The sequence below is a fragment of the Patagioenas fasciata genome, chromosome 8, assembly GCF_037038585.1.
Source record: "Patagioenas fasciata isolate bPatFas1 chromosome 8, bPatFas1.hap1, whole genome shotgun sequence".
Taxonomy (NCBI): Eukaryota; Metazoa; Chordata; class Aves; order Columbiformes; family Columbidae; genus Patagioenas; species Patagioenas fasciata.
In genome coordinates this window covers 17753695-17780716 of record NC_092527.1, presented here as the reverse complement: position 1 = coordinate 17780716, position 27022 = coordinate 17753695, and the positions used below count along the sequence as shown (strand labels likewise).

At 36.8% G+C, this 27022-nt stretch overlaps 1 protein-coding gene across 5 annotated transcripts in view; it reads left to right on the top strand.

The window, feature by feature from the left end:
• PARG (poly(ADP-ribose) glycohydrolase) overlaps nucleotides 1-27022 on the top strand; it is a 70275-nt gene that overhangs the window by 4479 nt on the left and 38774 nt on the right. For 4 of the 5 annotated variants that reach the window (XR_011740278.1, XM_065844006.2, XM_065844005.2 and 1 more), the window contains exons 3-9: nucleotides 1683-2663; nucleotides 5192-5378; nucleotides 6540-6662; nucleotides 7927-8010; nucleotides 9053-9127; nucleotides 23452-23544; nucleotides 25679-25836. Coding sequence is in view for 4 of the 5 variants with exons in the window: in XM_065844005.2 (XP_065700077.1) it covers nucleotides 1683-2663; nucleotides 5192-5378; nucleotides 6540-6662; nucleotides 7927-8010; nucleotides 9053-9127; nucleotides 23452-23544; nucleotides 25679-25836 (1701 nt within the window). In the remaining variant the exon portion in view is untranslated. The remainder of the gene's footprint in view (nucleotides 1-1682; nucleotides 2664-5191; nucleotides 5379-6539; nucleotides 6663-7926; nucleotides 8011-9052; nucleotides 9128-23451; nucleotides 23545-25678; nucleotides 25837-27022) is intronic. The other variant, XM_071811762.1, reaches the window with a different exon arrangement.

Sequence of the window (27022 nt, the reverse complement as noted above, 5' to 3'; positions counted from 1 at the left end):
AATAGAAATTGAGATCCATAGCAGTGCTAAAATAATCAGGAAAACCAGTGATAGTGATTAATACAGAAATACACAGGGCTCAGTTACAGGCTCACAGGTTTCAGTAAAGCAAAGATGTTAAGAAGAAGCTTAAGGAGGGAATGAATAATATATATATATATATATATATATATATATATATGTATATGATTCCCTTTATTCCCTTTAGAATATTGTTATTATATGCCCTCCTCCAGCCTTGCTGGTGGATTATAGCCTAGTCAGTTTCAAGAAGCAGGTTAGTAATATAAGCACTTAATGTGCATTTCTTTTGCAGTTAACACGATAATTTTAATTTGTTTGTGCTTGAACACTGTGTTAGATTAGATTTATTATCTTGACAACAGATGTTGTCAATATCTTTAAACAGTCATTTATTGAGATGGCAACAGTAACATAGCTTTTGTTTTTATGCATCAAAATTTTCAGTGCAGGATCAAATGCATAGATGGGGAGTTAAATTATCATAACATAAAACCTCTAAAATCCTTTTGTTTTCAAATAATCTTCCAATGGGTGAAATTCCAAGCTGTTACCTGTTGCAACAACACCCTGTTGTGTTGAAAGTGTGAACTCTATCTCTTTATCCAGAGTACTATTTTAGAAAAGGATCTCTTATAATTCGTGGAGACAATTAATGCCTTCAGGAATCTATTAAGATGTTCAGTTGCCAAATTTAGGATTGTGTATTAAATGTGTATTTTCCTATTTCGTGTAGGTGGGAAACTGGGTGATGACCAGATATACAGAGTTTAGCGTGCTTAGTTTGCATTGGTTATATTTGATGTTGTAACAATACATTCAGGAGAAGATGTTGCTCAGAGCGATATATTCACCAAGACTAACCAGGTTTTCTTAATATCCATATGGCATCTAAGTATTTTTCTTTATCAGTACACTGACACAAAAATCAGTATGTGTGAAATGACTTTCCAGTGTCTTCTTGAAAAGTTTCAGCTGTTCATACAAACTTGTTTCATTTCCCTGTGTAACTGTTAGAACACGTTTCTTGCTGTTCTTTGTGTAGGACAGCACAGGGCAAATTAGGTTATTTTTTTCTTTAATAATAATAATTGATTTAATGTGTCTTTTTATTGCCAGTTCTAAAAATATGTTACTTTTATGCTTTTGTGTTGTGATTTTTGGGAGTCACGGAAGTAATAGGATGTTTTTGAGACTATGGAATACTGTGTCCTGCTCTTCTAAAATATGAATTTTTAGCTCTGAGGGAATGGGTACAAACCCATTCATTATATTTCCTTGCTTACTGTATCTAACTGATTAAAATGAAAGTTAAGGAGGACTTTATCATGACTTCCAACTTTTTTCATCTGAAAAATGTAACTACATAATAGCTTAATATTCTTTAGATTTGAAAATAAGAATAATGAATCACTGGAATAGATTTCTAAGGTAAGCATTTCTAGGGTCATCATGCTTGAAGCCCTTAAATGGAAATATAATAGGTTCTTACTGAGCTACATTCCTTTGTTGATCCTGATAGTGCTTACTTACAGAGTATTATGGGTAAACTTTCTATTGCATGTTTATAATAATTCATTTTTTTAAAGTGTGTATATATGTATATTTACAGAAATTCATTTGGAAATAAGACATTAAATTCCATTGCTTCTCCCCCACAGCTTACACAGCAAAATTAATAACAATACTGAAGCAAATCCCAAGATGACTTCTATTAAAAAAGAGAACTTTTGTGAGCATGATGTGAAAAAGCTAGAGAATGTTTGCCAGCAAAATTATTCAAAAATATCTGTGGAAGTTAGTGCAAAGCATGTAAGTTTACCTCAGAAAGGCAGCATGTATAACTGGGAGGCTGGGGACAAAGATCCAGTCTCAGGCACAGAGCCTTTGGAGATGACGCAGTCTGGAGACCTCTTTAAAAATGCCAACATTGATCAGATGCACAAGACTGGCAAGCAGGCTCAGAGAGGCTGTGAAGAAAGCAGTGACAATTGGACTGAGAGGAAACTATCATCGGGCAGGTCTTTGAAAATGGGAAATACAAAACTTTCTTCAAAAGACACCGAAACAGATGGACAAGTGGCTTCAAGCAATTCACAGAAGCCGAAGAGTTACAATTCTGTCTATTTAGCAGGTGAACAAGATGGAGATGTAGTTCCAGAAAGTCCACTGTCAGATACTGGTTGTGATGCTTATGTATCTGATCTTGGAGGTCCTGGGAAACTGAGCAAATGTCAGAGCAGTTCAGGGGATTCACCTGCTTTTGAGAAAGAAAGTGAACCAGAGTCACCAATGGATGTAGATAATTCTAAAAACAGCTGTCATGGGTCAGAGGCTGATGAAGAAACTAGTCCTTTTTTGGATGAGCGAGAGGAGGTTAATGTGTCAAAATCCATGAACAAATGTTTCAGAATTCAATATGGGAATGTTGAACTGGAGTCAAGAAAATCACGTTTTTCTGCCAAGGGTTGTGAAAGCTTTGAGGAAACAGATAATTCTGTTAAAGAGGACGGTCTGCATGCAAAGTCATCTGGGATCTCTCCTGCTCCATCATCAGAATGCAAAGGTGCAAAACAGGGTGTGAAGAGAGACTCCAAAATCACTTCTCACTTCATGAGGATACCTAAAATTGAGGAGAAAAGGTAGCATTCTGTCTGCCTCTTCATCTGTTTTTTCATGCTCGAAAATTTCCACTTTGGTGATAGCACTTTAGAGGCTGGATTGCATAAAGAGTTTTACAAAATGTGTGTTAAGACACAAAGACAACTTCAATATAAGCTTGAAGTAACTTAATGAGACAACTTGTGGGTTTTTTTTAAAGGATATGTTTGTTCAGTGTGATTTTTAAATCATTGGAGATCTGTTGAAATTGGGAATTAAAGACACTGTAGGAAGTAGATTTTCATTATCTAGTAAGTTATTTAAGAGCATGGGATTTTTAATGCCTGAAAATGTGTGGTGGTACAGGAGTGCTTTATGGACGGTAGTTCTAGCATTAATTATTTCATTCAGAATACATGAGGAAACTTATGTTTTTTTGTGGTGTGTGTGGTTGGTTTATTTTTTTCTTTTCCAGTTTCATCTGTCAAAATACTGAACCTGTTTTGTTAAAGCATCAGTGCTACTAATGCTTTCCTTGAAATAGACATGAAAAATGTAACTTTTGAAAGTATTTGTAGAGATATGTGTGAGTGGGGGGGGATTGTTGTTGTTTTTGGCTTTATTATTAACGTGGGAGAGAGAAGGGCTGGTGATTGCACACTACAGCAATGGGAATAGAGGCCCAGAGCATGACCCAGGACTCTCTATGTCAGCTGTTGTGTAAGGACAAAAGGATAATCTCTGCTCTGAAGAGTTTAGATTTCAGTGGGAGCTGAGGAAGTGAATAAACAGCAAAGGAGTAAGCAGAAGCAGGAGGCCTGTGTGTGCAGGTGTAATAAGCAATTATCTCTGTAGACTCAAGTGTTACAGTAGGGCAAGAAAGTAGTTTTGCTCAACTTTCCTGGGAGGTCTGTTCTGGATGTGAGGAGCAGCACAAACCCTTCAGCCTTTCAAGGAAGAGAAGGGTGACAGAGGGTGGCTGATGAGCGGCAGGAGCTTGCATTTGGGAAAATTTAAGAGATGAGTAGGCTGAGAGTAGATTTGGAAAACAAAAGAAGGTAGTTCTTAGGAAGAATAGATGGATGAAGAATTTGCTAAAAATAGTCAGTGCTAGAGCATGGTGTGTTACAATAAATATGTGTTTGAGAAGGGAAACATGGAAAAGTTTTGCTGTGTGGCTAGATGAGAATCCTGGTAGTGCTTTACAGAATTATTAGTAAGGTAGAGTATGGGGCTGTAAAAATTTTTTTTAAATTATTATTTATTTTGGGTAGCCTAAACAAGATGTGTAGACTGTAAACCTCAGTGCCAGGCAAAATAATAGTATTGTCTGTAGTGCTTAAAAGGGGAATTAGAAAATCCTAAACCTTTCCTCCTGGTTTTTGTCAGACCAGGTTTACAGCAGATAACAGGGTGGCTCAGATCTTAACTTGCAAGGAAAGAAGCAGAAGCAGTAGCGTATCAAGCAGGTTTTGGTCATCAGTACTGCCGTGCCGGTGCTGTCCTTTGACGCTCCGCTGAGCACAGTGTGCCTGGGCCCAGCACCTGCCTGTGCGGCTGCCGTGTGTGTATGATCAGCCAGGCTGGAGGCACTGACTGCGCCTGGAAGGTACTGGCACATGCACAGACGCAGCAAATGGGTTGGACAGCATTGTTATCCAAGGGTGGAATAAGTTCACCAAGAGGAATTCAGAGGTCTAAGCAATACCTCAAATTGCAGACTTTTAACTTGTTTTGCATTTTGCTCTGAGGACTTTCTCTTGCATGAGAAACATCTGGTATGTTACATCAAACATACAGCAGGTTCAGTCTTTTTCTTTCCCAAAATATCTCAGATCCATGCAAATACCTTTGATCATTAAAGAGGATTAGTTTATCTGCTCTTGCGTATATTTGAATTTTGCAGGTCTTTTTTGGGTTACTTTAAATTTCTATTTCCATGGACAGTGTTGTATGCCTAGCATGGAAAATGCAACCCTAGTGAGAGAGGATGGTTAAGAAGTTGATGGGATTTTTTGTTTTGTTTTGTTGGTGGTGTTTTTTTGGTTGTTGTTTTTGTGTGTGTGTGTGTGTGTGTGTTGGGTTTGTTTGTTTGTGTTGTGTGTGTGTTGTTTTTGTTTTGTTTTATTTTTAGTTTGGAGGAGGAGTATGTGCACGTGTGCTTGCACACGGGTTTGCTTCCTAGCAGCTGAGAAGGGGCTGTAGAGAGTATCCTGACAAATGCAGACCAATGAGTCTGTCTGCTGTCCCTGGATAAACAGATCCTGTTGGGAAAGAGCATGTCTCTGCAGAGGAAAACCCGGCCTTGCTAGTCCACTGCAGTTCTGTGAAGGTGTTGGTGAGCCTGCAGAATGTTTTGGTAGACATCATGTACTTGTGTGTGCTGGGGAGGAGGGAGGAATTTGATGGTGGAGGTTTTCCCCAAATTAAGCTTTGGCCTGGGGCCACAGCAAAGACTAGCAAATAAACTGACTCTGTTTGAACTTCCACTCCAAGGTTACATTTATTTTATTTGCTTACCAGGTTTTTCAGTGAAAGTAAAATGTTTAAATGTATTTTATTTTAACAGCAGGAAGGAAAAGTGTGAATTCAAAACCCAGAGGCCAGGAAGGAAGATTCCTAAATACGTGCCACCTCCTCTTCCAACTAATAAGAAATGGTTTGGGACACCAATTGAAGAGATGAGGAGAATGCCAACATGTGGGGCTCGTCTTCCTCATCTGCGACCCTCAGCCAATCACACAGTGACCGTCAGAGTACGATAATTCAGTGTATTGCCTGAAATGAAATGTGTTACTGAATTATTCAATAGTATGAAATGCCAAATGTTAGTTTTATACTATAAGGCTGTGGAAATCTTTCTTCGCTGTTCCTTGTGAGCAGACTGGGGCAACTGGTTTTCCTGAAAATTTACTTCTCTGATACACAAAATTAGGATATAAAGACACAGACAAAATATAATTATGGTTTTTACTGCCTCTGGCTTGTTAGAAACAAGTTGGCTGGTTGTTTTTTTTTTTTGTTTTGTTTGTTTTGCGTAGATGTGTGTGAACTGACTCATCTGAGTTGTAAACTCAGGGAATTTAAATACATCTGCAAGTGAAATTTGTACTTCAACATTTTCATGTTATTTTATTAATATTTTGGTTTCGGTTCAAGATATACAGCAGGGTCAAAATATTAAAGATATAAAGACAATGAAGAGGAGTTTCTGGTAATTCTACTGCTGCATTTTAGATCAAATCTGATATATCTGCCTTTAATCTTTTGGAGTACTATTCAGTCAAACTGTTGTTGAAATAAAACATGTGACCAGAAACTCTTAGGGTCATGTGTAAACCCCGAACACAAGAAAACCCGATTAAGTTTAAATACAAGTTCTGAGAGAATCGGTGCTGATAGAAAGGCATATAGCAGATTAAGTTTTAAAAACATGGTTATTTATTTTTATATTTCTGATATTCTGTGGAGTAAACTTGAAATATTGCTTTATCTATAATGATTTATCATCTTCACTGTTAGGTTAAAAGATGTTGTTTCTGCACATGACTATGGTTACATCTGAAACTGTATTTTGAAAATATCTGGACAAAACTATGTAGATAAACGGGGAAGTTTTTAGCTGATAAATAGAGATTAGATAATTGCATGTGTTAGTTTTATTTCAGTGTGTTTCAAGAGGTCAAATGCTAAGGTGGTGGTTTTTTCACCAAGTATAACCTGAGAGTAACAGAAACAGGTGTATTTTCTTTTTCTTAATATCCATCATGTGGTCAGTTTGTAGCTGTGTTCTTTCCAAGAAGAGAGGCTGTAAATTAGAGCTTTTCTTAACTATCTTTTTGTTTACTTTATATTTCTTCCATTTAAACCTTGAAAGTAGAGTCTGAGCTTTTTTTCTCTCTCCTTCTGTGTTGCAGGTAGATCTTCTGAGAGAAGGAGAGGTGCCTAAACCTTTTCCAAGTCAATACAAAGATTTGTGGGACAACAAACATGTTAAAATGCCCTGCTCAGAACAAAATTTGTATCCTGTAGAGGATGAGGTAAGATGAAGTATTTACAGTTGTGTAATCAAATAAGTTTGTTTACAGGTAGATGAGTTTTCAGTTTACTGTATTTACTCAGTTGGCAAACTGTACGGAATTGGAAAATCAAACAGGTGAACATGCTTGCTCTGAAAAGCTGGATTCTGGGTCATGGCGCTTCAGACAGAGCAGATGATTATTTTTTTGTTTCCTAGTGATTATTTTACCTAACCCTTGATTTGATGGTATATGTATTTCTATACTTATGTATTTCTATGTTATGTATTTTTTCTTTTGAAGCAATTTGGGATGTCAACAGATGTAAATGAATACATAGGCACATTCTGATTATAAAATCCTGTCAGATATTGCTGATAGATTGACTTGTAACTGACTGCTGTTCTGCTGAAACAATGGCGGAGAGGTTAGAATTGGCCTTGCATGGTTGTTTGAGCTGGTATTTCTTGTCGCTGCTTGAGACTTACTTAAACATAGTCACTGGAATACTTTAGACTGTGGTGAATAGAATGAGCAAGCGTGTCTTGTAGTGAAAACTGTATAAAGATTATTGATATGTAAATCCGGAACTGAGAATTTTTAGTAGCCTTTAGGAAATACTCTGTTTTTTCATTGATGAGTTTTATAGATAATACGTAAAATGGATTCCATTGATGTTTCAAAGACAAAGTGTTGATAAGATCTTTGTTGCCAGTTTAGCAAGTTGACTTGTCTCTGCCCTTGTGGTAGTCTCATAAGAAATATCATTATTGCTTGCAATGTGTAATAAGACTTTTTGTTGAGGAAAAATATGACAGGATGTCTTAAGTTTGGGTTGATGCAAGAGTCAGCGACAGCAGTGTGCTTTTATGATCTGTGCCCTTAATGTTCTTAATATCACATTTTTATAAAGTTAGTTCAGTTTATATTTTGAGTTGCAGATTTTATGAACTGTGGTCATGTTTTGTCTGTGAAATCCACTTTCTTAATGAGGAATGTACTGAACATTGTTCTTCTTGAGGTGGCATGAGGAAGAGTGTTGCACATGTGAAAAAGAGTTCTTTATTAATTTCGTAGCTCCTTCCATTAAGAAAGAACTCTTAAGGGAGTAAAATGTGTTGGACTAGAAATTGCAGAAGTACTTTACAGTTTCTCAAAAAATGTAGTTTATTTTTGAAAAACTTCACAAATAAAGCAAACTTTATTTTAAAAAAGACAATTAGTAAACGTGTCTTTCTGTTTTGTATAACTTAATCTGACTTTATTTGGGATTTTTGTTTTAAAGAATGGGGATAGAACTGCTGGAAGTCGATGGGAACTAATTCAAACTGCCTTACTGAACAAATTTACTTGCTCACATGATTTGAAGGTAAGCTTGTCAATTTGAAATCAAAGCTATATACGTGTAAGTATATTTGGGCTCTCCATGTACTGTTAATGATTCTGGCTGGGTCCTATTTGTTTAAATAAAAAAAAAAAATCTGTGCTGTTCAAGGGATCCTGTAATGGATTAGGCGTCCTAGTTAATGAGTCTTAAGTGTTACTGTTGAATAGATATTATTAAAATGAATTGTCTTTTATTAGTCTGCACAAAATTGTGTTAATCCAACCGTGTGTACTAGTTTGTGGTAGATGAAGCATCTAGGGTGATGGATGGGTGAGAGACTTTGAAACAGTAGCTGTTCGAAGCAGTGTACTCTACTAAAATTGCAACAATTCGAGCTGCTGAAAAAATACCTGTACATTTTGGAGACTAATGCCCTGTTGATAACTCTTGTAGTTCTCTGGCTTTTAACGAATTGTGATTTGGAGCAACCTAGAATTGCTCTTATGTTTCTATGAAGAATAATATGATTTAGGTTATACCTGAAAGGCAGGGAAATGAGAGGATGCAAAAGCTACAGCTAAACCTTAAACAAATAAATAGTGCTCTCCCAGCAACTAATGAAAATTCTCTTGATACTAGTATTATATTTGGCATTTTTTCTTGAGTATTTTTAAAGGTACTGAGTCTTCTAACAGACCTATTTAATTTTATTGTTGTTCTCATTCTTTAAATTCCTAAACTGATAAAACTGCTATACTGCTGAGGGACACTTTCTTGGTATTTTTAAAGAGAGCAAGCAGCGAGTGGGGAATGTTTGTTGTGTGTTGTTGGTAGATCCAAACATACCTTGTTTTATTTTGTGCGAGGAGGAAAAACCTGCGGACTAAAGCTTATTCAATGCTAAACCTAAACCAGAAGATTCAGTTTCATGGAGTTGCACCATGTTAATAGTTTTATGGATTTTGGTAGACTCTGTGACAGGTTTTAGCCACTAGATGGTACTGTTCCTTCAAAAAGGAAATTTCAGAAAATCGTTTTTATTTTGTTAATAACTAAGTTTTATTTTGTTGTGCTCTTTCCCTAGGAAGCTATACTGAGATACAATGTTGCTTATTCCAAGAAATGGGATTTCACAGCTCTTACGGACTTCTGTGAGAAGGTAAACCAAGTTGATTTAAAATAGGAAGAACAGTAAAATATAGGTGACTGCTTTGACTGTATGTCTCAATGCTTTTGGCTTTATTTCCATTTTCAAGAGTAAAGGTTTTATAGTCATAATCGATGTGGATAGTTATTTGGCTGGTAACTTCAGCTGAAATGGCAATTATACTTTAGTAAGCTGTATGCATTTTAAATCTTAAGCAGGTAGTTTATGTGCTGCAGTAATAACTAAAGTTACTGAAGGTAAGATGAGAAATGACTTTTCTGTGTTAGGAAAGTCAAATGTATTAGTAAATTGTGTTAGTATTTCCAGTGTGATGATTTTTTGTTTTAAGAAGTGTTGCTCTTTTTTCCTTTTTCAAACAACTTTAGTGTTATCTTACAGTGGTGTTTGTATAGACTGTGCTTTGCTGGTCTAGTAGTACAGTTTTGTGATATGCTTGAGATGATTAATTTAAACTGTAGATACTTTGAAAGACTGGGGTGTTTTTTATGACTTCATGTTACCTTCCCGGAAGAGGATGGAAAAGAAAAATGAATAGCAGGCGGCCAATGCAGGTTGGACTATTATTAACGTTCATCCTGACTGATGATCAGAAACTATGCTAATTAAAGTGGTATGGGAGATTAAATTAGATGCAATAGAAATTATTGTATTTTTCTTCCACCAGCTCAGAAGTGCTTTTAAAACACGTGTGCTTATTTTCTTGGGAGGGGCTTGCTAAGCTATATTAAGGTTCAGGGGGAAACTACGTTTGATTTGAAGTTATTTTTGTTAGTTATGTATGTTTAAAATAGATGTCTGCTTGATTCATGTGATCAGACCAGCTGTTCTTTCTATTGCCTATTTCCATTGCTTGTAGGGACTTTTTTACTTATGGAGTTTTGTTTTGCATGCGGCACAGTATTGTTGTTACTTGACAGAAGGTACCTGTAAAAATACAGGTGGTATCATATTTGCCAGCCATGAGAGCTACTGTGTTCGCTCATCTTGCCAATGCAGTGCTCCCTCCTCTCAGGAGGTGCGATCTCTGTTTCTGTGGAGTCTCTCTGTTTTTGGGGCTGTCATGGCCGCATAGTAGAGCCTGTGAACATCTGGCTTCTTTGTGCATGTTGAATCTTGTACTAACTGAAATTAACTTGGCCTCTTCAACTGTTCAATCTTCTGTAATTAAAGAATACATATTCAAGTTATTAGAAAGCAAACTGTTTACTTAAAAATCTGATGCAGAAACGTACCAGATCTGCATCATATTACTACAAATGCAATTGAGCTTGTCCTGATGTGTTCGTCTTGTGCATCTGGGAGTTCAGAAACTGTGGGTGATTGGCTCATCAGCCAGGGAGAGTAAATAATACCAGCTCTCTCCAGAGAAAAGAGGAACAATAGGGAAATAAACTATGAATTGGGCATCAATCTTTCACTGAGGGTGAAAAGGCAGTTTCTGTCACCTGGAAATGATGATCTATTGTGAGGTTCCCAGATGAAGGTAGGGGAACTGTTTCAAAACACACATTGTAGACTGAGGTGAAGAGAGTGCATCAGTAAATTAAATAAGGAACAGAGAAGCACTCTAGGCCAGTGGCTCCTTGTAGACCGTAGGAGAAAAATTTTACGTCTTTGTTTATTGAACATACTGAGTTTAGTGAGCAGAACATGTGCAGAGGGATACATCTTTAGAGAGATATTTGAATTTTTTCTGTTATTAAGGGGTGTGTGAGTTTCTCAAGTTTTGTAAATTAACAAGACATCTGCTTTCGAAGACTGTTTGCACTCTGCTTAAGTGAGCAGCTGTTGAGTGAAAAGGTGGGATCCTCTGTGGAAATGACCTAAATATACTAGCTGTAGTGAAGCATAGCTTTTGAGTTACTGTATTGGGGAGTTAATGATTAAGGGCTTACTGTTGGCTTTTGTATCCTCTTGTTTATCTTACGATTTTGAGGGTACAGGGGAACTGTTTCAGGTGATGTTTGCTCAGTAGAAGTTGAGAGGGTAGGTTGAAAGGAAAGCTGGTTTTAGTCATCAGCCCAAAAGGAGAGGCAGCAGCTCAACAGAAGGAAAAATAGTCACAAATATATATTAAAAGAAAAAGATTAGAAGAGAATCTATGATCCTCAAGTATACATTTATGTTCATAGGCACTAGTGACTTCCAATACATTCTTAACCAGGAATTCTGTGGTCTGATTTAGAAGGGAGCTGGGTTCACCAATGTCTATTTTAATTGTTTGAGGCCACTGTCTTCAGATATTACTTCAATAGGTCTATGCTTGGTCAATTATAAAGTACCATTTGTTATTTTATCTTGTGATTCTGTACACAGCTCACCTTATCTATTAATCTGTGTAAATGCTTTCATATCAGTCTTGCACCATTTTTCCTGTTTCAGGTAAATTCCTTCCAAGTAACACAGTCAAAATATGCATGGTTTTAAAATCCAGCTTGTAAGACTCAGATCAATTTGCTTCTAATAACAATAATTACTAGCTTCTTGGACTTAAATTTATTTTCCTTTAAGACTAAAATACTTTCAGGTTTCTTAACTAATGGGAAATAAATATCATGTGTGCAAGCCAGCATTTTTTTCCGAAACAATGTACCCTGACATGTACAGGCTGTCTGGTTTCGCAGTTGTCCAAAGTGTTGTCAGAAGAGGGAGCCGTTGCACTATTTTCGATAGATTCTCTTGGATGCCAGTTAATGTGTGGATATTAAATTCCTGTTTGTATAGTGAAGTAAATTTGAAAGCTTGGATTTTTTTCTTTATTTTTAAAAAGCTCATAGCACCCATCAGTAATGTACATAAAGCTCTTGGTAGCTTATTTGCTTCAGACATCTGACGGTTTTGTTTCCTCCGTAGAATTTCCACGTTGTATTGATTTGTTTTGCCATCTGTTTGTTAATATTGGCAGACAGGCTTAGGATTTATTCAAGTTATTACTTAGTGGATGAAAATTATTAGTGCTAACATTTTTCTTCTTACTTAAAAAATTCCTGTTACTTGAAAGTCATCCTTGCATATGTTTTCCCAGAACTTACCTAGAAGCCAGACAAGAAAGAGCAAACAACAAGCAGGAGGGGAAACCACTGTGGATAGAGCTGTCTCAGGACCCACAATGTGTTGTAGATGAACTTTATTTACGTGAATGATGATAGGTTGGAAATTTCTTACATGCTTTGGATCAACAGTGCTACGTACTGTAGTAGTTTTTATTTTTCTTTTTTGTAGATTTGTCCCTCTGCTTCCAAGAAAGACCAAATTATTTTCCTTTTTCTCAAGTGTATGAAATAAAACGTCTAGTGAGGTCATTCAAGGCTTATGTCTTAGACTAATGTCCAACAAGAGTGATTTAATTTAAAGGAAAAAGTAGGGCTTTATCATTTAAGACAGTCACACGATCTGCTGCTTTAGATTGGGCCGCCTTGTTCTGGACATGTTTTCTTTTTAGTGTATTGCTTTGAATTCTCAGAGCTTAAGCATAATTCTCGTTAATGTTGTTTCATGAAGTATTCCTCTTATTGCTTACGTCTGTCCTGCTCTTTCAGGAACAGAGATGTGTTTAAATTTGAAAAAGACGTGACATTATATAATCAGTGCAGAACTTTAAAGGTGATCCTTCTTTTAGATTCAGTTTTAGTTGCATAGTATACAAGAACTTAAGCCAGAGGATTTACGTTGTGAAGCTTCAGGAACCTTCCTGATGTAGAACCTCTGTTGTCATTAAAATCTGTGCTCTTCTGAGATGAACCAGGTGATAAGCAGCCTCCTAACTTGTTTTGGTCCTTTACAGTAGAGCTGTATCAAACTGAGTTATTTGGTCTCATCTAAAACTTAAGAGGTTAGCAGGAGTGCTTCAGTTAATAACATATCTACTGAAAAAATATGTAAGACAAAGTGACAAAAAGCAACTCTGCAGGCAGTGAAGCAACAATGGGCACTTTTATTGCTCATGTGGAAAGATAGGTACTCATGTATGCAAGACTGTTAGCATTTAGGATTCCCCAAATATTTGTGTTTAAAAAGATACTTTGTGAAATAATGTTTGTATGCTATTCTATGCTGACAAGGATTAAATCCAGTATTTAGGTACGTTATTAAAAGACAAACTGTAACCTGTGGTGATTACTCATATTGGAAAATGCAAGTAGTTTAGACATAAGTTGGATCTCCTAAGAAGCATAGACTAAAGACTGGAGTTTAGGTAAATTTGTGTGGCATGGACAGTGATTGTCTCTGAGCTGCTGTGAGACATCTGAAAAGTGGATCACAATACATCTTGCACATGTTCACATTGTATCCAGAACTACTTTGATGTTTGTCTGCACTCTCTGAGCTTGATTGTGTTGGTGGTAGGTTTGTGTCTGTGAAACGGAGAACATACAGTGAGAGGAGCTGTGTGTGCAGTGCCTGTTTATGGATGTCTTGTGGTCTTTGTCTTTTGGGAAAGCTATTTGAAGCCAATCAATCTATTTAATGACGAGGATCTCCATATTTGTTGTTGATTCTCAGCATTCAGGAAATCCTTTTCTGTTATGAAAGAAGCCATATAACTTCTTTATTTGGATTGTTTCTATTAGGTTGAAAGAAACAATATAATGCTCTTTAAAAAGGTCAGTCTCTTCTCCTGTCTATATTTAATTGCAGAGAGAAACCTTCAGCATGAAGGAAAAGGAAGAATGTACCAGACTACTTTGTCTGTGCTCCTTTTTCTGCTTTTCCAGTCAAGCATGAATTCACTGGTTTTAGCATCAAAACTGGCTGTTAAGCAGGTTTCTTTATGGCACAAATCTCAGCTTATCCTAAAATCTGATAAAAAGTTGTGTAGCAAGAAAACAAGGTCAATTGTCAAGCTGAAGGAATAGATCGTTATTTTTCTTTACCCTTTAGTTATGCTTTTACATGAGATAGAATATGGACTATTAAAAATGTTTGTCTTACAATTACAACTGTAATTAGTTTTGAAACAGGATTAGATAAGGAGTCCCATTTCTCCCTTCTTTCAATTAAAACTTGCATACTTCTTCATGCTAGATTCTTTTAGAAGACCGGATAAATCAAAATGTAAGGCTTCTGTATTGTATGCTTTTACATGCAAATGACTACCTGTAAATTTCTTAGTGTGTTTTTTGGCCAAACTATATTTTCTCATTTGAATATATGTTGCTGTGCAGCATACTAGCACATTTGGCATGAACTTGGTACTTTCAGAAAATGTCAGTTGCAAGTAATAGAGCGGAAAAATCATGTCTGCAAATACTGGCAGTATGTCTGCTTCCTCTCCAAGAAGAATTGGTTGCGTTTTGAGATCACTGAGCTGATTTGAATGAAATTAAGAAGTGCCTTGTCAATGATGTACGCTATTTCAGTTGCAAAATTTCAAACAGCCACAGAACCATACAGCCTTTAAGTGTGCGTGTAGTCCTGACCTTAATAACCTCGAAGTTAATAACCTTAAATTTTGGAAATTACCTGTACAATTTTGGGAATTATACTTCTATTTTTTTCCATTTTTCATCTAAAAAAAAAAGCAACTGTAATGTAATCTAGTTGGATTATGGTTGAGCTCTGGATTTTCACTCATTTGAAGAAGACCATAAGAACACTGACTACTGTTAAGGATGTGTGTATCTTGGGAGATTTTTATGTTCTAATAGGGCTTTACCCCACTCTTGTTTCCCAGCAGGTCTTGTGAATCATGTCAGTCTTTCCTGTATGTTCTGTTGTTTGAATGACCTGCTATAAAAAATGATTGTTGTAATCAGTGATAGTGGAATAGAAGGAATTTTAACGTATCAAGTTGTTCCGGTGACTAGGTTTTTGATAAATCACTTTTATAATTGTCTGGACAGTACCAACAGAAGTGAGCATTGTACAAGCATGTCAGCACTACAAATGCAGGCTTTTAAGCAAGAGACAAAATGTCCCAAGGCAGAAAATAGCCTATCCACTGCTCCTTGCTGGATTTCATTTTAGTCCAGATGTTTTCAAACAATTTTCATTACATCAGATTACCTTTTTAAAATCTAAACTGAAAAGGTCTTTTGAATGTGCCGTGAAGGGTTTTCTTTTCACAGTAGCAGAAAGGAATTTGTCCCCTTATTGAACAAAATGTGTGTTTTTCTGGGATGGGAGCAGCATGCGTCTTGTGCACATTCTGAACATTAGAAGCTAAGCACTGTAGATGAGAAAGAGCATTGAGTACTGAATTACAGACTTATTGTTGATTTTCTGTACTTTCTCAGCAAAACTCACTCAGCTGAGTATCTTTTAAGTGGTATTTTGTAAGCACCATTGAAATGACTGTTGCATCAGACTGTTGATTCTGAATTACCAGGGAAGGGATATCTACACATACCAGGTGTAGATTTTTAGTTATATTGTGTCTTAAGTGTTTGTGGAAACTTAATGCTTGGGGACAACATAAAGATACATCCTGAGGATCTCTTCTGTAGTTTTTCACTGTATTGAGAACATTACTGTTTAAAAAAAGAAACAAATCTAGTAAGTGTAAGTGTGCTGGTTTTAAAAGCTATCTTCTGATAGTTGCTTGCTTTTTTGTTTGGGAGACAGGGACAGATGAGCAGATTTCTTTGCTTCCATTGGGTTATGTGTAAATCATCATTTGTCTGTGCAGACCTAGCTATCCCAAATGATTAAGAGAAGCTCCGTTTGGTTGTGGTGGCTTTCCCTAGCTGCTTTGTACCTTTAGAATTTTCTTGTTTTTCTAGTCTCTGGAGCAGTTAAAATGAAAAAAACCTGGACGGTCAAAGCTTTCAAGAGAAAGACTCTGAAAAAACGTACATGGAAATAGGGGAGCGACAAAGAGGCACTGCCGTTGTTAGGATGACTATGAAGGCATAAATGAAATGTCTTGCAACTATATTCCTAATTTTTCCTCCTGATTTTTCATCTGAAAATCTGAATTTGTTTATATTGCTTTCTTGCAAAGTTTATTAGTTGCCATGCATTCTTTAAAGAGCAGGTTTGCAAAGGCAGCAGGATGTGTACCCTGGAGATGGTCAGGGGTTACTATTTGGCCAATATAATCTTAATTACCGCTTATTTTTCTCAATATATTGGTTATTTTGAGTTTACAATACTGAAAAACAAAGAAAAATAGTCATATTGATTTGTTGAAATCTGCAGTGGTGCCGCACTGATTAATTGCTATCTTTAGTTGATCCTTCCTTTTCCCCTTCTGTCTGCACTTGACTTTTTTTGGTAATGTTAGAGAAAATACAGCTTTTGTAAGGGAAATAGCTCTGTTGTCTCATGTCTCTTTTCAAGAGTACCTCAAGATAATTTAGAAAGCAGTATTTGACTTTTCCTCCCAGGACTCTGCAACTGCTTTGGAAATGGTTGTGATGCTTCTACTCATGATAGAGTCACTTTGCCAGAGTGTACGGGTAGAGTCTGTTGGTGACCTGTGAAAAATCGGGACTGAGATTTAACCTATTGGTAATGAAAATGATTGAGGTTAGATTTCCAGTACCTTGGAAGCATAAACTGGGCTTCTAAAACCAGTAAGAGGAGATGGAAAAAAATAAATATACATTTTTCTCTGAGATTTTATTTAGGATGTTGAAAAGCTTTGAGAACAAAGGCGCTGTTAAGGATGATACACCTGAGAGATCACTCCAAAGCTGGATTGGCAGAACACATGAATGAGCCTTCAGGGGAAAAAAAAATTAAACAAAAATGAATTAACCTCTGCCTTGTGAGCTGTCTTCTTTCTTCCTTTTGAAGTGTCAGTTTGTGGTTTTGATAAATGTCAGAAGCATTCTTCTTCTCAAATAAGATTCTTCACATAATCCAATGTTATGGTTTTTTCCCCTCTTTCCTCCAAAGATTACTTTGTCCTTCCTCTGGTTTCTAATCAGCCAAGTACTCAAGAAGTGGGGTGGATTTGATAGCTAAGTGTATTTACTAGTGAATTAGTTTCGCATGGGAACTAAAGGAGGCAGATGAGAGTTTAATTTTTCCTGCAGTTTTGGAAGTTCATTAACTTAGGAAAATGGAAACTAAAAGCCTCCCCCCTGCCCTGTGCTTTGTGTCTGGATTTCAATCTTGTTTATGTGTGTAACATTTTACATTATGATGAAGAGTCTGTTTTCCATAGGCATATGCGTTACTGGGCTGCAGCCTAGCGTCTCCGTCTAGCTGTTCGATAGACAGATAGTTCTGGCACAATGTGTTTGAGCAGAATTCATCTAGTCGCTCTCCAGAAGAGAAGTCTTTGTAGAGAGTTTGGCTTAATGAAGCTTGTTTTAGTTTATTAGGGGTGTATAAATTACTATATCCGTTTTCGAAGTCACATGGTAAGAACTTGTTTAGACTTTAGTGTAGTTTGTGTGTCTGTGGGGTTTTTTTAAAATTTTTTCTTTGTGTGTTTTTTTGTAGGGTTATTGTTTTCAGTTGTTTCAAATAACGGGTTGAGAGAGTCTTTTAGGATTCTATAATGTTTAAAACACTTAGGGCAAGGACTAGGGGGAAGAAAATGGAGTACAGATTGGCAGTCTGAGGTTAGTTTACTTTCGGGTAAAAGATTTAAATGTCATAGACAGTGGTTTATTTGTTTTATTGGCACCAAGGAGTTCTAGTCATGGATCCGCTGCATTTAATTTTTACACAAACAGCATAGAGAAAGCATGCAACTTCTGTATGAGACAGAAGAACAAGTAAATAAGCACAGGCTGCTCTGGAGGGAAGAGAAAACGAAGACAGATTGCTTAGGCAGTAAAGGAGGAGTCACATGTGATTGCTTAGGTACGTTCAAGTTTTTGTATGTGTCATCTCAAAAGAAAGTCTTAGCTGGAGGGAATAGTGAGGGAGACCATTCAGAATGCCTGGGAGGTTCTTCTGTGAAATACACTTAACAATTTCAGTTCCCCACTTTTTTTTTTTTTTTTAACAAGAAGCAATATCTTGCAGAATAGTGCTAAAGCACGACTGAACTCTTACATCTCGTTTGATAGTGAAATGAGAGCCTTTGGAAGGGAGGTATGGTCTATGCGCTGAATGGAAAAAAACAGCATTTTAAATGCTTATGGGTAGAACAAGATTGTTAGCAGTCTTAAAAAGAAATTAAGCCTTGACACATGAGTTCCTATCATCCTCGTTCCCCAAATACATTTTTTTTTATTTTATTTTTTTCTTCCGAGTTTTCTACTTTCCCTGTTATCCCCACCAAAACTGCAAAATTGCAGAAGTTGGTCAAATATTTTCCAGGAGACCATCGCACGTTGTCTTAGACTTTGTGGCGTGTTGCACCTGCATATTTCTTGCATGCAGCACTGAGCAAATATTTCTGTTTGTGAGAATGTGAATAGTATTGCTTTGTTCACGTATCTTTATTTTCTTTGAATTGTAGAATTGAAGGAAGTTGAATAATGATCTTATGTCTATGTAGGCTATATATGCCCTTATTTGCTGTACCTCTATTTGCAATGAAGTTTTTCAGCTTGAAAGTATTTGTCATGTGGATCTTGATGCCCTGTAAAAATACACTTCTTTTTTTTTCATTTGAGACAAATTGAAGATCATGAAGAAAGAAAAAGAAAAAAAACCCTCCTGAAACTAGGAGGATGAGCTTACTGCGAATAGAGTATGTAGAAGTTAACACAGTTTGCCTGGTTAGATAGGAGGCTATTACAAACTCTAACCATATGATATCTTACATTAAAATAATTAGGAAAGCTGCTACTGGACGGACAGTTTGGTATAATAACTGATACTGCACAGCACTTGCAAATACAAACTGAAACAAAGTAATTCTAAGAAAGTGTGCGAGGCATTCTGGCAGCTGGGAAGGAAAAAGTCAGAAGGTCAGAATCCAGTAGCATTAGGAAACAAAAGATACAAAGTCTGAAGGAAGCGTTCTGGTTTTCCCCTTCATCCTTCAGAATGTGGTTCAGTTGGCCCTTGTCCTGCCACAGAAGTTAATATGGGGAAATAAAACCAAACAAATTGAAATCATTAAGCCATTGCTGTCTTAGCGTGCTGGTTGCCTGTTGGCGTGATGACTCCACTCTCCCATGTGATAGATAGTACTGTCCAAATTTGTGTTCTGTATGTGCAGTTTGTTTGGTTTGATGAGCTGTCAGACTTAGATTTAAACACTCTACCTCACTATCACCCTGTGCTACCTCCTTCTTATTAGGACAGTCAGGCATACTCCTTCATTATGTTTGGAGGACTGGTTTATAGTGACAAGAGGCCATTACTTATGGCAGCATTTAGTCAGACCTCGTTGCTGCAGTATAAATGTTCATGCAAGTTTGGGCAAGAGCTCTTACCTCTGTCATGGCTCGCTGAACCATTTGCATCTTATGAATTGGAGCCCTTAGTCCTGTTGATTTAATCAGTCATTCCAGTGCAAATACTACTGAAATCACCAAGTGATTTTTAATTTTTTTTTTTTTTTCCCTTTGGCAAAAGGCAAGTCATGCTTTGCCACTCTGATTCCATATACTTTTCCCTTGGGGTAGAACCCCCGCTTTTATTTCACTCCTAAATAATTTTTTGCATGGTTGGAGAACTATGAATAAGGTCACAAATAAATTTTTTTGTTTCAAATCCTGAAGGAAGCTGCAAAGGACATGCATGCATAACAAGGAAAAGAGAAACCAATCAATTGTTTAAAAACAAAATTGCTATGATATTTAATGTGTTTTCCTTTGCAAAAATATTGACAATTATTTCATATTTTAGAATTCCATAAGTTATAAACCAAATATTTTTTTAAAAGGGAAATTCAGTCCCTTCTCTTAATGTTTGCATAGTTGTAGCCTTGAAAAAGATTGTACACAGTTAAAAGCGCATTACTGGATCAAGACAGACATTCCTGTGTTAGGATATTTACTTCAAAGTGAGGTGCTTGATCTAGCACCTTCATACTGACTAGACTATTACTGCTTTTTTGGTGAGAAGGGTTACAGCTGGCATCTGCCTCTGTAGCCCATTGACAAGGAGTGGGACTGGTTCTGTTTCACTCACCACACACCCTGCACAACATCTAAAGATGAACATGAGAACTGGTGAAATGTGGTGTGTGTGTGTTTGGGGGGACAAAATGACACATTCCTCTTTCAGCAGCAACAAATAACTAGAATGTGTAATGTGATTCTAAATGCGCTGGATTTTACAGCAGTATGAGTCACTGCTTCTGAAGAGAGTTTTCTTCTAAATAAAGCTTCATTCAGTTCTGTGACCAGGTATTCTGTGTGCTGTTGCTGGTTTCTCCTAGATTGGCGTTTGCACTGTGGGACATCTGTCAGATGTAGCCGTGGTGTCAGCACTTTATGTCCTGGAATCCTTTTACTTTCCATGATTGAGTGTCGTCTTTGCTGCTTTCAAAGTCTGAAAACACTGTCACAGATAAAACCAGGCTCTGTGTTGCTTTGAGTGTAGCTGAGAACATGCGATGACAGTGGTTGGTCTGCAAAGCTGCAGCAATGGTGGTGTGCTGGTTTAGTGGTCAAAAGAGGACAAGGACTGAGCAGCCAGGGGTGTCCTTTTTCGTATCATAGAAAGCTCATAGGAATGTTGCCAGTACAAGAAGAGTCTATGGGCAGAAAGGGTAACTTATGATTGCATGGGTGTGGCCATGACTTACTTAACTTTTTTAGAAATCTAAAGCAAGGAAGGATAAACATTTCTGGCTTACTGCCACTGTTCAATAATGGTTTATAGCTTCAAGATATAAATGGGAAGCATGGGAGCTGAATAGCTAATAGTTCCCCAAGGAGTTATTTTTAGGGAGAAGAGGTTTCTTTGGAGTGTTTTGTTTTGTTTCTGGGGTGTGTGTGTGTGTTTTTGTGTTTGGTTCTTTTTTAAAAAAACAGCACCTGCAGTTGAATAACACAGGTCTTGGATTACGCACTGCAGTAGCTATTTTGTGAAGTTATAACATCTATGGGAAGAAACAAACCATGTTTGTCTTCTAAAGCAATAAATGTGCTCCCCTGCAATATTTAGGAGACCTTTGCCTGAACAGGGGAGTATTCAAAACAGGGATGCTTAGGCTGCTTGGTGGTTTGGTTAGAGAACAATGCAGAGTTAGGAGTTTCTTGGCAAGGTCTGTGAACTCACGGTGATCCTATTTTTAAAGTTTTGGGGTCCTTTCAGTGACTTATCTTGTGAAAATGTAGTAAGGTTTTCATTTTATTTGTCACTCACATGTTAAGAGTAATCTGTCTGAAGTCCAGTAAGTACAGCTCCAACTTGGAGGTTTTAATTAGTGGAGGTCTGGTAAAAGTCATACATAGAAATAATGTAGAGAGGAAAGCATATTCTGGTACAACATGAGGAAGGTAAGGAGAATTGAAAGTAGAATTTAAGGGTTTAAGAAGTGGAGTTTGTAGTTACGCATTCTGCATCAGAGCAGAGCTATGCAATTGCTCCCCCTGCTTCTGTTTTGGGAAGAAATTGTTTCATAGTATTATTATATTGTTTTCAAAGAAGCATAAACAAAAGGTTGAAGTCTTGACAGCTATGACAAAGTCTGGTGCCATTATGTGTCACCAGATAAGTGATGCTGTATAGTCTGTGGCAGTCAGCAAAGCATGGCAGCCACTATTTATATGTCAAATTTAAAAGAGAGGAAGTGTTACCCAAAGGGGAGATAATATCAGAATTTGACAGCATGGTAGACATCTGAGGTTAAATGTCATTTTTTGAATAGATTTAACTTACATATTCATTTTATGTATTGAGATCTGAAATTCCAGCCTTTAAATACTAATTTTATTACTTTATGGCACTTAAAAACAGAGAAAAGTTTCCTGCTAGAGTAGATGATGTTAAAGGTTAGGTCATAATTTTCAATATCTGACTTATACCATGTAAATATGCAAGCTGCATATGCAGCCAACAACAGGAGAGGGAGAGATACATCTTTTTGATTTCTTAACCTTAAAAAAAAAAGTTGCCTTTCAGTAATAACCTGTATATTATTGGATTCCTCCTCTATTATATCAAATGATTTTTCACATTACCTAAGCTTGCTGTTCTTTATAAGTTCTTGCTACAATTCTAAACTTTAAATTAAGCCTTGTTTGTATATCTCCATGAGCAGTATACACAATGTGTGGAAAGTAACTGTGTAGGTATTGGCATATTTTTATTTCCCTCCCTTCCCTACCGTAAGTTGTTTGTCCTTTGAGCACTTGTGTTTTGTTTTTTAACTTCCTGAGCATTCTTATCCCTTTATATCACTTGAAACAGGAGCGAATGGAGCAGAGATATTTCTATAGTTATTTTAATGATCTTGGAAGAACAGAAGTTGTTAGCCTTCAAACAATATGTTCAGCTTGGCATTTATGGGGAACAGGATGCTTTGAAGCACAGGCACTATATCTTCCTCTTCTCAAGAAAACTGCCAGTGTCTTTTTTACACTGTAAAGTCTGTGAAACTTTCAATTGAATTACAAAGTGTGAATTATGAAGCTTTGATTATATGGCTAAAAAGGTTACTTTCTGTGATTTAACAATTAGTCATAAGTGTTGCAGAGGCTGAAGTTGATAATACTTTGATGCTGTTTCATCTGTTCTGTTGTTTTTTGTGCAAAATTGATAATAAATCCAATTCCTTTTCCAACAGTTTTACTTGAAATATATAATTCTTTAATATTAAAGCCACAGTTTCAGGATTTTAATGATTTTCATCCAAAAACTGATAGAAGGTAGTTGCCTCACATACAGACTCTGTGAATGTGGGGGAAAGAGGGAGGCAGAAGCCTCTGCCCTCTCCAGTCTGCTACCTGGATCCCTAGATCAGGGGAAAAACTAGTACTTGGGGAACACGGTGGGGTGGGGTGGACAGCAGAAAGTGGCCAGGCTTTCCAGGCATTTCCTGTGACTGCTGCTGAGGAGCACTGCGCTCATCCAGCAGTGCCTTTCAAGTGTCCTCAACAGGAGAATGTCGCAGCTACTGGTCTTGGACTATGACCTGAATATCAAAGTTAAATAAATTGTTCTAGTACTTTTGTAGTTAAGTGGTGATTGTTATCAGCTGAGAATTTGGTTCATTGTTTTAGAAAGTGTTGAATGATGTCCTATAAGAGAACCTTGAATAAGTTATTTGGTGATATTTTCTCAAATGCAAATGTTGAGAGTTGCTTCTGTATTTCAATTAGAGGATTATTGCAAGGATAATAGGCAGTTAGGTACTACCATGAAAAAGCTAATAGGACCTACCTCGTCCCCCCCCCCCCCGCCTCATTTCTTTTGGATGGGACCTGTTTTCACAAACTTTTTGTACAATCATTATTTCTAAGGTAAAACGGGTTTTTTTCCTTCCCCCCCCCTTTTCTCGTTAACAGGTCCTTGAAGATGCAGAGGCTCAACACTTGTTCCAGTCCATTCTTCCTGATATGGTCAAGCTCGCGCTCTGTCTCCCTAATATCTGCACCCAGGTAAGCAAAGAGAGCTAACTAAGTGCTCTGTGGGACACCACTTTTCTGGAAACTGTAACTAATGGCTAAGGTAAAAACATCAGGATCATGTTATATTCTTAATATAAGCTATAGTTTTTCTGTTGAATGTAGCTGAGGCCTAGGGAGCAGAACAGACAATGTACATCTATAATGATATAATAGAATGTAAAAAATATATACATATATATTTTCAGCCTGAGCTTCAGTAATGCTTTCTATATGCTGGAGTTGCTTCTGGCTTTTCTTAAATGAAATGACCATGAAACCTTTTAGGTTTGAAAATCACACTCATAAACTGAAATACTTTGATAATCTTAAAGCATCTAATTTTTTATTTTAGAAATTTGTTAGTCCTAGAAATAATATTTTCATACAGCCTTCGTTTACTTAGGAACATATTTTAGTCTAGTTTGAGCATCACGATACTTGTGCACATACTTAATTCTTTGTTATTGTTATAGGAAGCTGTTTTGTAGGTAGTAAAGCTGATAAAAGTGATCTAGTGAGGATGTATGATAGGTAACACATTAGCAGGTTCATGACTCTAATTTGTAAGCATCTTTGTAACAATTTTCTAAATTGATTTTGTTGGACAGAACCAGGGAGAATCTCTCCCTACTTTGTAATGCTGCAGGGGTCCTACAGTAGATTCATAATTTCAAACAGTACGAATACTTCTTTTAGAAATTGTACTAGTTGCTTGATGGAGGAAGTGCTTGAGAATGCTGTCAAGTTTCTGAACAGAAAGTCAAGCATAAGACTTGCAAGTTCGTGCAGTAATGCCTTTTATAAAGATGATATACTGTTAGGCAGTGTAAATTGTCAAGAACTTTGGCAGACTCATTTTTTGGTTAGACACAAAGCTAAATTTGTTCCAATATAACACGCTGTTCAAAATATCCTATTTTTATAGACTTGCAGGTCCTATCAGAGATTGCTTCTCAGGCTTTTTCCCCCTCCAGCTGTGTGACTTCAGACATAATACACTTTGTTAATTAAATAGCCAGAAGGCTGAATGAGATTCAGTGAATGTGAATGTAGTAGTTATAAGAATGAAAGAAAACTTGTTGGTTTTGGGGAGTAAACAGCACTGTGTATTCAACAGTCTAAATTAGTCGCAATTTCTGTATCCACAGTTAAAAGGATTAACATGTAGCTGCTCAGCTCTCCTGCAGTTAGGCTAATGATGATGGCTGAGAATATTGGAAGAAGTGAAAACTGTGTTCTCTTTGTCCTGTCAAATGGGTTTATTTTAATCTTTACCGGACTCCTTAGTCAGAATTTCTCCCCTCTTCACTCCTCCCAGTACTACCACATAATTTTTATAGAAGTGCAGTACATGTGATGAGTAAAAATTCCAAATCAGGAGGCTAAAACCTGATAAAATAGAAGATGTGTAACACTTCAGGGTGTTTTTTTGTCCTCCTCTACTTTTTGTTTCTTTTCATATTATAAAAAAAAAACACCTGTCTAGAGTCAAATAAAACTCCAAACTGAAGAACTAAGTGAACTTGAGCTATTAGTTCATTCTGATTATAAAAGAGTGGATGATTGTGTACTATGCAAATATTACCGGTGTTCTTAAGTACGAAGAAAAAAAATTCAAAGCAGTTCATGGAGTGATGATCTATGGCATGACTTCCACCTTACTTTGTTAAGTATAAAGCTTGGTTATTATAGCTGAAAGCATTCCTTAAGGGTTCTTAACTATACAACTATTGAGATTTTTGGAGAACTGAAGTTCAGTTTTTAAGATTGCCCGGGATTTGCAACATCCCATCAGTTTTTTGGATTTGTTTGGTTTTTCCCCCACTCCATTCCGCATGGCTTTGTTTGATAAGTTGTGTTTTCTTGGTGTTTCTTTTTATTATTGATTATAAATCTGCAGTTTGTCAAGCAAGCTTTTTCTGAATTTTCTCGAATAAATTGTTCTTGACTTTAATGGTGCTGCTGATTAAAGGGTTCACCAATGGCCTAAATTGCTCTTGGTGTAATTTAACAAATGTAATTTTGTGCTCCTGTTTCTTCTTTTCAAAGTGGTAAGCTAATTATTTTTCTCTCTCCCTCCTTCCCTTCTCTTCTGTTCCTCCCCCCCTCACTTTTTTGTTGGTAGCCAATACCTCTACTGAAACAAAAGATGAATCACTCCATCACAATGTCACAGGAACAGATTGCTAGTTTTCTGGCCAATGCTTTCTTCTGTACTTTTCCACGTCGCAATGCGAAGATGAAGTCTGAGTATTCTAGTTATCCAGACATTAACTTCAACAGGTATGGCACTCTGGAGTAAATGAAGCTGATAACCTGTCAATGAAAATATTATTGTTGTCATTTAGGGGAGAAAGTCATTGTTTCTTTCATATTTCTGTTGCTAATTTCAGTAGTTTGCTTTCTGTCTTTTGTACTTAATTCTAAGGGACAAGAAAACTATGCAGCTGTGTAGGATCTTGTGCATGGGAAGATAGGCTTAATATTCCCAACTTCTATTTTTTTCACACGTGCAGACATGCTTTTGCTCTGGCATAATTAGGCTGATACAATTTCCTACCTCCTTATAAGCCATTCATCTGCGAATGGTGTATTTCACTTGTGCCTGAAGCGTTCTCTGTGTATTTAAATTAAAAGTCAGTGTTTCCCCAGCCATGTTTCTGTTGTCTCCTTTGTTTCAGCAGTGGTGAACTGCACATTAAGTCAGATCAATAGGACTTGATTCTTCAGCAGCCATACAATGTCTTATCATTGTAAGGCAGTTGTAGAGCTGGGCGTTAAAATAAACCTGTCCTTTTTAGTACAAGTTAGCCTAAAAAGGTTTCAAGACCACAATAACTATTTAAAGATACTCTGATTTCTAAACAAACATTTTTTTTCTCAATGCTAGCTTACAGACTTATTTGATTAGAACTTTTTGCTTCAGATCTTTTATTTTTTACATATGCTTATTTCAGTTTTAAATGGGGCAAGAGGATGGAGACATTTCCTGCTGCAGAATATAGTGTTTCACATGGACTTATAGATTAAAAATGGGTTTATCATCTTCTGCGTACCTCCATACAAGTCTATGTAGATCAACCTTAAGTTTATTAGGCTGGAGCATGGATAGTTTATTGATCTAAAGTTGTTCTTATCCCTCACAGTTAATGTATGTTGTATACATGCTCTAAACACCGAGATAAAATATAAAAATACCGTTACCTGTGATCCAGCACAGTTGGATGTGTGTGTCACAAGGGCTATATTAGACTAGAACTGCCCGGAATAAATTGTCAGGCATACCGATGCATTAATAATGGTTTTGGTGCTTGCTGTCTTTAAGGGATAGCACAGTTTTCTCTACATTGTGTCTTTCAGAAGAGAGACCAGAAAACTACACTGGTAAAGGGCTTCGCTGTCTTGGTGTTTATCCCAACGATGCAGTGGGTTACGGAAGACAAGTGTGGGTGGGCATTAATGCACCATG